General features: G+C 27.1%; 2 protein-coding genes across 5 annotated transcripts; one reads left to right on the top strand and one right to left on the bottom strand.

Annotated features, from left to right (window-relative positions):
* The first annotated feature begins 4,109 nt into the window (after positions 1 to 4,109).
* LOC103573512 (uncharacterized) lies at positions 4,110 to 8,164 on the top strand. Of its 4 annotated transcripts, none has more exons than XM_008552652.2 (3): positions 4,110 to 4,215; positions 4,704 to 5,167; positions 6,260 to 8,164. In XM_008552652.2, the coding sequence occupies exons 2-3, from the start codon at positions 4,723 to 4,725 to the stop codon at positions 7,273 to 7,275; spliced, it is 1,461 nt and encodes a 486-aa protein (XP_008550874.1). In that variant the 5' UTR covers positions 4,110 to 4,215; positions 4,704 to 4,722; the 3' UTR covers positions 7,276 to 8,164. The 4 variants fall into 4 exon arrangements, with proteins under 4 accessions (XP_008550874.1, XP_008550873.1, XP_053598970.1 ...); XM_008552651.2 differs by lacking the exon at positions 4,110 to 4,215 and adding an exon at positions 4,226 to 4,318; XM_053742995.1 differs by lacking the exon at positions 4,110 to 4,215 and adding an exon at positions 4,330 to 4,433.
* Positions 8,165 to 11,304: 3,140 nt separating this feature from the next.
* Positions 11,305 to 11,769, bottom strand: LOC103573511 (ubiquitin-conjugating enzyme E2 T). Its single transcript, XM_008552650.2, has one exon. It carries the CDS (start codon positions 11,767 to 11,769, stop codon positions 11,305 to 11,307), a length of 465 nt encoding a protein of 154 aa, XP_008550872.1.
* Positions 11,770 to 12,255: the final 486 nt, after the last annotated feature.

The following is a 12,255-nucleotide window of genomic DNA, read 5'->3' as shown; positions in this document are numbered from 1 at the left end:
TTTTTCATGTACGTGAGTGCAAGAGAACACGTGCATTTAGTTAAATGGCGGGAATAATTTTTTTTCAAAACACTCAAAGCAGAGAACAACTTTACACGGAAAAAAATGATACTCAAAATTTAAATAGTTTGTAGTTTATTTTCGACTTAAAATTAGTTTATTTGATACTAATATCAAACCAGGATCATTATATACATTACAAAATGGCTATTATTTATATTAAAATTTGATAAACATAGAGGAGCAAAATTTGTAATTTCGTGTATTAAAATTAATATAAACAAGAATCGATAAACTGCTATTTACAGTTAGAAAATAAATTCAGTAAAATCTTCGTCAACATTAAAATTTTGATATTACAACATTAACAACATTACAACATTAACATAAGATATATGGTGGCAAAATTCTTTGATAATTTGATCATGAGACCCATTGCAATAAGCCGACTTCTAAATAAATCTACCTAAAAAGTTAACTTTTGGCTGGACATTAGCAGTGATATTTGTTGGAAAAAATCTGCCTTTTTATATTGCAAAAAAAAATAGTAACATCTCTATTTTTTTAACTTTTTTGTATCAAAATTAATTAGATTATTTGGAATATTATTATTATTATTATTATTATTATTAATAAATTATTTTTTTTAATGCTTCATAAAAATTTCCCAACGCAGTAAGTAATTAATAAATATATAAATAAACTAATAAATACTACATATTTTAATTGAAATTTAAATAAATAAATTATAAATAATATTATGGGGAGTTTTGATAATAAAATTTTCCATGACGTATTTTTATTATAATTCTATAATTTATATTAATATTATACTTAAATTACGTTGCTTGCATACGTATTGTTATTGATATTAATTTATAATAGATTTTATTACAATAACTATATTGCGTTTGTCTTCATAACGCAACTTCTAGAAAATTTTTACATTTTAATTTGTTGAGTAGGTTCTAAAAATATATTTCGTTCACTATCTATGTGTATTAAATACAAAGCTCCGTTATCATGATACTACTTATTTTTTTATCGGGCGCTAATGAAATTTCGTCCACTTTTTTTCAGACAATTAATTTGATCAAGTTCGAAGATAAGAAAAATTGATGAACTCGTTTAGAAATTTTAAAAATGACAAATTTTATTTTCATATCTTATTTATTTATCACTTATTAAGGAAGCGACAGCTTGAACCTATAAAATAGGTTGTTAAATTTTAATTGTTTGTATGGTAACTTCATATCGTTTTCATGAGCTTCGAAATTTTCAAAATGATGACAAATTTCTAGTCCCGTGGCCTTTTTCGGTCATTACTTTCTAATGAAGTGGCATAACTGGACTCTGTAACAAATATATTGAAGCTGATAAAAAAATAAATATGGTATATAATTCACAGTTATTTGGACACAATTTCTGTTACTTTTCAATGTTCATTTCTGAACTTTATTAAGCACTGAAAGCTATCAAAAGTTACATTGATACACACAATCATAATGAAATAAATAATTAAATGTTACAGGAATCAGTAAAAATTTTTGAATGAAGCGACAGCTTGTTTCTACAAAAAATTACTTTAGAAGCTCACTGTTTAAAAAATATGATTTAAAAAAACCCGTAATATTAAAAACGCTTATTACACTGTAACAAATTATCGAGTTAACGTATATAAAATCCGGAATGAGTGTAAACCGGATGAATTTTTATTTATTTCATTCCCATGGAGTAAATTTTACTCTAAGGGAATATTATTTATAAAAAAAGTTACTGGAGAGAAATTTGAATTGAATGATTGAAACGTTAAAATCTTATGAATTAAAAAAATACATATTATGTTTAATTATTGATATTTAAATAAATTATTTTTTTATGATTTCGCGTCAAAATTTTTTTTTATTGAACACAAATTTATTTGACACTTAAACTTCAGATTGGAATGGATGTGAAGTGAAATAAACGATACCACTCCGAAACTATTCCACTAAAAAAAAAAAAAAAAAATACTTACCATTTATTTCATACGCTGAGTAATTTTTTGTAAAACCCCAAAATGTTGGTCACAAAGTGAATGCGGGTTTAACATTCACTCTAAATTTGTTAAGGGTCACAGTATTCAAAAGATTTATAGCACTGTAAAAAATTAGGAGTGATTATTTTATTTAAATTCGAATTCACTCCGTCACTCGGAGTTTCGAAGTTTTAGAAAAAAGTTACTCTGCATCCGGAGTAAATAAGGAGCTTCTTTTTTCAGCAGAGTGGGTTTTATTTAAATCCGCATTCACTCCGATTCGGAGTTTTAATATTAAAATAAACTACCTTTAGGAGTCAATTTCACTTCTCGTTGGAGTGAATTTTACTTCGAGGACAGTAAATAAATACATAGTCATCCGCTTCGGGTTTACTCCAAATTCACTCCGGATTTAATCTGCGTTTACTCTGAAAAATTTTTTACAGTATAGTAAATATTATTCAATTTAAATCATTTTTAATTATATTTTAATTTTTACGTCCTAATAATTTCTACCGATTTTATGGGAGTTCAAAATTAAAATTTTTTTTGTAATTGATATGGTTGGAATTTGGGTATGATAATAGTGAATTAAAATAAACTGTTTTAAATAAATGTATGAAAAATTATCTTTATTAAAATGTGCGCTCCAGACTTTTTCTTGACTTTCGAAAAATTTGTTGAAGACTAACTTATTCTTAATCTGTTTAAATTATAAAGCCTAACAAATTTTCCCTATTTTCCAAGATATAGATCTATGAAGACAATATGAAGAAAAACACATTGTCTTGCAGGTACTTGGGTTTCGAGCCTCCGTCAACCCAACTAAAAGTATACCTAAGGTCATTAAATTCGTTTCATACTTGTCTACTTTACTAAAAACATTTTGAACTTAGCATATAATACATCTACGTCAGAAAATACGAATAATATTTTAAAGTTATTCGAAATAATATTTTGAAGAAAATATTCATCTAGAAACAAAATTTCAAATAAAATAAAAATTACTTATAGCATATTTCAGTAAAACCAGCAATTTTTTACGGTACTCAAGTTAGCTGACGTTTAACAATTTTTGAATTCTTTTTTAAAATGATAAATTATAAAAAAAAAATATTTAAAAAAAATTCACTAATAGTTTTTTAAATTTTCTACATGTGCATATTTTTAGTTTTTTGTTTTTTTGTAATTGATTTGTTAAAAAAAAAATCCAAACATTGATGTGAGACTGGTTAGCCGATGTCTAATAATTTTTGAATTTATTTTTAAAACTATAAATTAGTAAAAAAAAATATTTTGAAAAATTGCACTAATAGTTTTTAAAATTTTCTACATGTGCATATTTTTAGTTTTTTGTTTTTTTGTAATTTATTTGTTAAAAAAAAAATCCAAACATTGATGTGAGACTGGTTAGCCGATGTCTAATAATTTTTGAATTTATTTTTAAAACTATAAATTAGTAAAAAAAAATATTTTGAAAAATTGCACTAATAGTTTTTAAAATTTTCTACATGTGCATATTTTTAGTTTTTCTTTTTTCTGTAACTGACGTATAGAAAAAAAATCCTAAAATAAAATTGTTAATTGTCCGTAAGTTTCAGAACCATAATCATTTGCCTAATTAAAGTTTTAAAATTAAAATAAATATACAGTAATATACATGTTCATGTAACAAGATCGTAATTTCCAATGAGGTCGTATTGAATATATGAATCATAAAATATTCCCTAGTTCATTACTTTTTAGTCTACATTGATATGAATCATTATCAGGGGGGCGTAAAAAAATAATTAAAAATAAATTACATGTTTACGAGATTAAAAAAAAACTAAACATATTTAAAAGTTTAAATGACTATATCATAAGTAATTAATATATAAAATAATTAATTTAGAAAGTAAAATATTTTTTGTCGTCCGTAATTGTCCGGAAGTCACGGAAGAAATTTAAAGACACTTTAATAAAGTAAGGACGTGTTATATTTAAAATCAGTCGCAAGGAACGCTTGAAACGTGACTTATTTTATTTATAAAATAATATATATATATATATATATAAATATATGTACCTACAGGCAGGATATTAACTGCGTTATCAGCGACACCTGGGGGAAAAATCAAAGTAACAGTGGGGAGTTTCATTGCCCTTTCGTCTGTATACGTTTTGTAAATCGATCCAGTACATCAGCACTTACACAGGTAGGGTAAAGTTTTACTGGATGCCTGGAAAAAAAGAGGGGGGTAATCTTCCGGTTGGAAATAATACTTAGTTACTTCTACCATCAGTTTATACTTTACTTACGTTAGTAAACATCTTACTCTTGTTGCTTGTGTATATTTAAGTTTCATTTAAATTCAAAAAAATTGTTTTTTATTTTTAAATTATTTAAAATTTTGAATTTTATTTAAAACTGATTGTAAATAAATTTTACTATTAATATTTTAAAAACAATTTATCAAGTTTATTAAATTTTATATACATAAATATATAATTATATTTATATATTTATATATATGTGGACTATAGTATCGTGATTATTTTGTTCAAATGTTCTGTGATTTAAATGAAATAATTAATTGTTAAAAATAAATTTATATTTATAATTAATTTATTTTAAAATGTAAAAATTAAAAAAAAAAGGCGCGATTTGTTTTAAAATTTAAATAATAATTAATTTAAAAAATAGTTTAAGGGAAATAAAAACTATGGACAGTTATGCAGAACTTTGTGGATTTATGGACGCTAAATTACCTGGTAACTTGATGCGAAAAAGGTCATTTGTTTCGTGGAAAACTTGGCGTCGACATTGGTGCACTGTACGCAAATTAGGACTTGGTCTAGGTGCTGAAGTACAACTGGAGCGTGGTCTTACTATTGATGGTTTGAATGCATACCGGAATACTATTAAAATTCCATCGGATTCAGTGATATGTCGGACAGAATCAAGAACAAAATCCTTTGCCTTTGGCATTTTTCCTGCTAAAGAAAGAAAACCGCTGCTTTATTTAAGTGGAATGTCTGAATCGGAAACCCAGAGGTGGATGGCAAATATTAGAGAATTGTTGAAACCTAGGAGATATCGTTTTGTTGAGGGAACTTTTAATATCTCGATGGTTGATAATACGCATTCGAGATCATCTGGTTTAACTGGTAATAAATATTTATTATATGAAAGGCCATTCAGACAGTGCCCGATACTTTTTTTGAATTTTCAATCACGGTTGTAATGACGGTATTTAAATTCAGATAATTAATTGAAAAAGAGTTGAAGCATTGATTGAAAAAAGGAAAATTTGACTGGGAGATTTATAAAGAATTTTTTACGGTTGATGACTATTAGGAGTTAAATGAAATTTGGAGAATGAATTTTAGTTAAATTTTCAGGTCTTGTAATTTTGAATGTCAAATTTTTTAGGCTGAAATTTATTTATGAAATTTCGTTCAATTCTTAATTGATAACAACTGGGAGTCATTTTTTTTAAATCTTTCCGCGAAATTTTACTTTTTTCAATTAATGTTTCAATTTTTTTGAAATTAATTAATAAAATTTTAATCATAGTTAGCACAGATTTTTGAAACTGAAATTCCCTGACTCTTTGTAGGTATTTCCGTCAAATAATTGAAAAATTCCCTGACCATATGTGGTAATATTAAATCATTGTAAACATTTTTCCAGCTGTGTAACGAAATTCCCTGACTTTTTCCGAATATTTATATTTCCCTGACATTTTCAAGAATTCCAGTCAAATATTTAGAAAATTCCCTGACCATAAGTAGTTCTTATAAATCATTGAAAAATCAAGTAAAAATTTTTCCAGCTTTGTGACAAAATTCCCTGATTTTTTTAGTATATTTATAATTTTCTAACTTTTCCAGGCTGTCTAGTCAAGTAATTACAAAATTTCCTGATCATTAGTAGTAATGTTAAATGATTATAAAAATCAAGTCAAAATTTTTTCAGTATATTTATAATTTCCTGACTTTTCTATGAATTCTAGTCAAATAATTCGAAAAATCCCTGACTTTTCCAAGTATTTCAGTCAAATAATCAAAAAATTCCCTGACTTTTCCAGTATATCTACAATTCCAACATTTCCAGTCTTTCCAGAAATGTGGCCACTATGAATAAAATTTTAATCTGTTAAAATAGTTCAAGGTCACTGAATATTTTGAAAAAGTGTAGAGCACTGTCTGAAAATGTCTTTAAAATAATTAATTTTCTAACCATTTGTATATATTCAGGTCTACACGGAGATTTGGTTGCTAGCCGCTGTGGTATTTTCATAAAAGACGTTCATACTGGTAACATAATCGAGCACTTAGAGTGGTCTGAAATGAACCAATTTAATTTATCAACAATTGGTCACCCAGATGACGTTAAACGAATTTGTGTTATTCATACAACTAAATCATTCCGCGGTGGTATCGGTGAACTTAACATATTTTGTTTGAATGCAAGTCAATTATTACAGAGTTTAGTGAAACAAGGCCGTGAGCCACGACAACACAGCAATAAAATTGAAATAATTCGACCTTTAAGTTTAAGCGAAGGTGATTTAAGATTTACAAATGACAATGAGTTGGGAAATTTGACTATTAATAGTAAAGTTGTCTCAAGTCTTGCTAATGCTGAACTTTTATTATTGAAACCAAGGTTGGAACGTGAGGGAAAGTTTGTGTTCAATGAGATTAGTGATTCTGGTAAAACGTTCAGAAAAATAAATGAGGATACAATAGATTATTATGTAAGAGCTGTTGATAATGTTTACGACACAGAGCCTGCTAATTTATCAAATATCAGTGCTAGTTTAGAAGAACTCGAGGAACCTTTACACAAAAGAGTGTCTAATTTATCAGTAGCTTCGGGTATTTATGAAGAAATTGTTGAGACTAATTATGATAACAAACTTAGCATGGATAGTTTACATGTTTATGAAAATCTTAGTGACATTAAATTTAATTATTATAATAAAAGTCGCATTCCACCTCCACTGCCCCCACGAATACGTTGTGGTTCAGACTCTTCAAAAAGTGGGATATTTAGTGACGATGAGTTACATCATGAGGACAATTTTAAATCATCGACTTCAAGTGACACAACAGGATCTCCTCAGCAAAAAATTTTAATGCCAATTAATACGACGTCCGAACACTCTGATTACGTTCCAATGTCTCCACGGCCCAAAGACATTGTTGTAGAGCAGGAAAAAAAACAAATAGTCTCTAATGAAGAAGACATTTATATGGTCATGCGATAAAATATATAGAAAATTTTATAAATACGCTAAATCGCTTTGTTACGTTTAAAAAAAATTGTGTTATTATTATTATGGCCTCCGTGATAATTATTTCAATTGGCCTATTTTTTATGGTAAAAGTTATAGTGCAAAGTATAGTAAATTTTTTTTTGAATATTTAAAAAAATATAAGTAAAGAAAATTAATTTTCGTAAATAGTCGAGTTTACGATTTACCAAATATTAATATTTAATAAATGAATTTTACGGCAATTTTGCATAAAGTATTTAAATTTCTATCGCTCAAATTATTATATATACATATATACAAATTAATATCTCATATCATTCAGGAAAATCAAGTACAAATATTTCTAAATAAAAAATTCTTCAGATTTATATTTTTCTTTTTTTTTCTGTAATCAAAGATTTTATTTTAAATAATACTCCGAAGTCTATATAAAAAAAAGTTGTACATATCAATATCCCAAGTAGTACACTTGGCTTTGCGACATCAAGACAACAAATAAAATCGGCATATCGATAAGGGCGCGAAATACTGATAAGATAAAAATTAATGACGTTACAAAAACCGGCTGAAAGTAAGTTGGAAATATTTAACAATTTAGTGGTTTATAGAACTCGTCAATTAGAAAACTTTTATAAGACATGAGAAATTAATCTAATTTATGTAAGATGTTTTTTATAAAAAATATGTCCAAGTTGGCAATATGAAATACAATTGTCTGTATAGTTTATTTATTTTTTGTTTATTAACTTTTATCACATGACAAAAAAAAACGAAAATTTTCTACGACTGAGACCAACATTTTTATGTCTTATATATTTAAAAAAAATGGCTTTGAGGAAAAAAAAATCTGTATAACAATCTTGTAGCAATGAAGCTGAAGCTAGCGGCTGTAATAAGTAGCGGCCAGGAATTTTTTGCGTGGCCGCTACTTATTACAGCCACTAGCGCAATTTTTTGCCTGGTCGCTACTTATTATGGCCGCTAGCTTCAGCTCCATTCTTGTAGCAATATTGCCCAAGGCTGATCACCAGTACACTGGTTGTCTATGTCTTTATATAACTATAGATCTTGCTAGGCACTGGTACAAAGTTTTAAATTGCAAGACTTGTACAAGACAAAAAAATCTTAGTGTACTTTCAGAATTGAGCTAGAATATTGAAGATATCTTGCTCATGGTGCATTGGTACAGTGAGTTGAGCTAATCTTGCGCCAGATTTGCTCAAGAAGTGTCATATCACCTGGAGTAAGTAATTTTTTGTGCAAGACTCTCAAGATACGCGTGAATAATTTTATTAACACATTTTGAGCAAGACATTTTCAATATTCTTCTGTACAATATCATGTGTGAGTCCTACAAAATCTTGTCTTAGAATCTTGTATTAATCAGGATGGCCAAAAAGAAATTATTTCAAAATTCCCTGATATTTTCCGGTTTTCCAGTAAGATTTTTCACATTTTTCCCTGATTCAGAAATTTTATTTGTATTATTAAGATATTCAAAGTTTTTATTATATTTTCATTGTCGATAATTTAATTTGATGATTAAATCATGCGGGAAACCAAAAAAAAAGTCAATAAAATAAATTAATATGACTTACTTTTGATTATTCGATGTTAAAAATATGTTAGTTAAAATATTTAATAAGAAATTTTATGATTCAAATATTCAAATATAATTCAAAATATTCAGTCACAAAAATTGAAGGATATTAAAAAAATTTCAAATTTTTGAGTGATTTTCCACAGGTTGTAACTCGAAGGAAAATTGTCGTACAACAAAAACAAAAAAGACAAACTGTAACTTCAAGTGTCTAGTTTTCTGATTTGGTCTTGAAATTTTTTTATTATCCACGGTTCCAGAGTAATAAAAATCAATCATAATTGTTGGAAAAAATTTATTGAAGCCCGTAGACCGTTTTTAAGGAGAGCAAAAATTTGGAAGCTTTTTTTTTCGATGGTTTCCTTAAGATTACTCCGGGACCGTGCATAATAAAAAATTTCAAGACCAGATCAGAAAACTAGACACTTCAAGCTACAAATTGTCTTTTTTGTTTTCATTGTATAACTATTTTCCTTCGAGTTACAGCCTGAGAATCATTTAATAATTTACAATTATTTTAACATCTCATAATTTTTGTAACGAGTGTATTATTGAAAAATTTAAAAATTTTGAACTGTTACAATTAAATTCCTGGATACTTTTCGAAGTTCCCTGACATTTCCCGGTTGCATTCAATTTTAAATATTTTCAGTTTGTGGCCACTCTAATTAATGTCGTGTGACAGTTAATATCTTGTGATAATCATATAGCCGTAGACACCTAGGAATTCTCGCAAGATACTTTCATAAAAATACTACAAGACTACTACTAAATTGTCTTCTATGTCATTTTGGGCATGTCCATGTAGTATCTATCAAAAGATTATCGTGATCAGTGCTTTGACCAGCAACTTGTGATGGAAATTGTTTCATGGGAAAATCAATCATGTCTTTTTTAAGACGCTTTTATGACATCTCGAGAATGTCTTTGTGCTACTTGGGTATATTTATAAAAAAAAATTATCGTGTAAAATAAATGATAGTAAAATTAGCGGACATTTGACAATTTTTAAAACTTAGAAATAATAATTTTGAAATGTTTATAAAATAAAAATAAAAAAATGCATTTTTAGACAATTCAAAACTTAGTACGTTTTTTTTTTAATTTTGTTATTTTAATTATTTAATGTTTTTGTACGTAATTAAAAATTGTCGTATGTCTGCTACATTTTCACTCATGTAAAATGAAGCTTCTATTTTATTTTTTGTTTTTTATAATCATATATATTAATAATAACTATTCACTGCCTTTTGCTCTGTGCCTATATATATAAAAATAAATATCATTTTTGTAATATCTATCAACATTCCTAAAGAACGAATACTTAATCACTTAAGGCGTCTTGAAAATTTAAAATTATTTAAATAAACATAATTTATTACTTAATAAATTTAAAAATACTTTGTTTTGCTTAACTATTTAATTATTAAAACTGTTTGTATTACTAATTGTAATTGAACTAAACCGTTTTGATTTTAAGGAGGGAAGCTGGTCTGAGATACAAAAGTTTATGATTTTTTTTTAGAGTACCTTCGTTATTAAAATTCTTAAAATTTGTGACATTATTAAGCATCATTCCAAGAATATTCTGCTAAATTTTTATAAAAAAATATTTAAAAATAAGCCAGTGGTAGTGGGGAGAGACGAGTCACCTCAAAAAAAAATCTCCATGCCGTAGGCAGGATAACTCATGATTGCTTCATCTGAAATCAAAAAACCAAAAAGATCTTTAGTACATAAGTTTATCCTAGATTTGATCGAAGGATTTTTTTTAATAACTACTTATTTTTTATTTGAACAAAAGGAGCAATTTTTGGCAAAAATCATAGTTTTTTCATTGCACCTTTACCAAAAATTCAAACATGAATATTTTGTTTATTTCTTCGTTCAAATCCAAGATAAACTTATGTACTAAAGAATTTTTTTTGGTATTTTATTTCAGATGAGGCAGTCATGAGTTATCCTGCCTATGGCATGGAGGTTTTTTTTAAAGTTACTCGTCTCTCCTCACTACCACTGGCTTATTTTTAAATATTTTTTAATGAAAATTTAGCAGAATATTCTTGGAATGATGCTTAATAATGTCACAAATTTCAAAAATTTTAATAAAGAAGGTACTCTGAAAAAAAAATCACAAAAATATCCTCTTTTTTCGTATCTCAAACCCGTCTCCCCCTCAAGTAAAATAAAGTATTTGTTAAAAAGTGAATAAAAATGTGATAGAAATTACAGCTATTAAATTTATTTATTCAAACATCTGCTCATTGTTTAAATTAAACATTTTAATAATTAATTTCTTGTTAATTGTAAATTACATATAATAAAAACTCATAATAATGATGTAATATAATTCAATACTGAACATATCATTCACATGCTCCCATAACCAAATACAAAAATATATATTTATAAAAAAGTAATTAAGAATTAGCGTGTTTCAGTACATGGTCACGAGCTTTCTTCTCGAATTCACTTTTATCAAACCGATATTCATTTGCAATAGTCGGCATCAACGGATCATCTGGATTTGGGTGGCCCAGTAATGATTGTACAGCAACAAAAATATTTTCTAATGTGAATGTAGGATTCCAGCCACCATTCGGTGGCATTTTTAATAAATCCATACAAATTCTACCACCGGTATCGATATTTGGATGGTAAACAGGCGTTAAAAATTTTATTCTCGGTGGTTCAAATGGATAAGAATCATCAACTTCTACTTCTAATTTAAATAATCCGCCTTCATAAGGGCTACCACTTGGTCCCAAAATAGTCACAATCAAATGATTTATTTTATCATCTTTTTGATAACATGCTATACCTTCTGGCGGATTTTGAGTAAGTTTGGCAAGCTCTCTTGTCAATCTATTATTTACTCGTGGCATTTTCTCAGTATCTATTTATTGTTAAATTAAATTTTTAGTTCTATTGGTTAAAATAAAATTATTTTATTGCAATAAAATATAACTTACCGTATGTATACAAACTTTTTTTTAAATTTTTGCGTTTACTTATTTATCTTCTCAATAATGGCTAGCGGTTAATTTTTAAAGTTTATAAACAAAGCACATGAGGTATTATTGTGTATATTACATCATAGTTACTGTAGGTGGCACCACCATGTGTGTGTAAAAAAATTTGTTTGTATTTGAAAAAGTTTTTTCATGTGGACGCACGCTTGATGTTTGTTTAGGTCACGTGACAGATTTTTAAATTTCGCGCTATAAGATGGGTATTGTTGAAAAAAAAAAAACAGGAGATTAATTACTTTATATTGATTAATAAATCAGTATTGATTACTATGTAAGAGTCGATTATTCTAGCATTGACTTTTTTTCAAATTTTTCATCTTTAATACTTTTAATGCCTGA

This window comes from Microplitis demolitor, chromosome 2, assembly GCF_026212275.2.
Source record: "Microplitis demolitor isolate Queensland-Clemson2020A chromosome 2, iyMicDemo2.1a, whole genome shotgun sequence".
Taxonomy (NCBI): Eukaryota; Metazoa; Arthropoda; class Insecta; order Hymenoptera; family Braconidae; genus Microplitis; species Microplitis demolitor.
The sequence above is the reverse complement of the archived record's forward strand: the minus strand, read 5'-3'. Positions and strand labels throughout refer to the sequence as shown.

Excerpts from the sequence above, each read along its gene's own strand:
- LOC103573512 (XM_008552652.2), top strand. The coding sequence starts at position 4,723 with ATGGACAGTTATGCAGAACTTTGTGGATTTATGGACGCTAAATTACCT. Across the intron at positions 5,168-6,259 it reads GAGATCATCTGGTTTAACTG|GTCTACACGGAGATTTGGTT; the intron begins GTAATAAATATT and ends GTATATATTCAG.
- LOC103573511 (XM_008552650.2), bottom strand. The coding sequence starts at position 11,769 with ATGCCACGAGTAAATAATAGATTGACAAGAGAGCTTGCCAAACTTACT.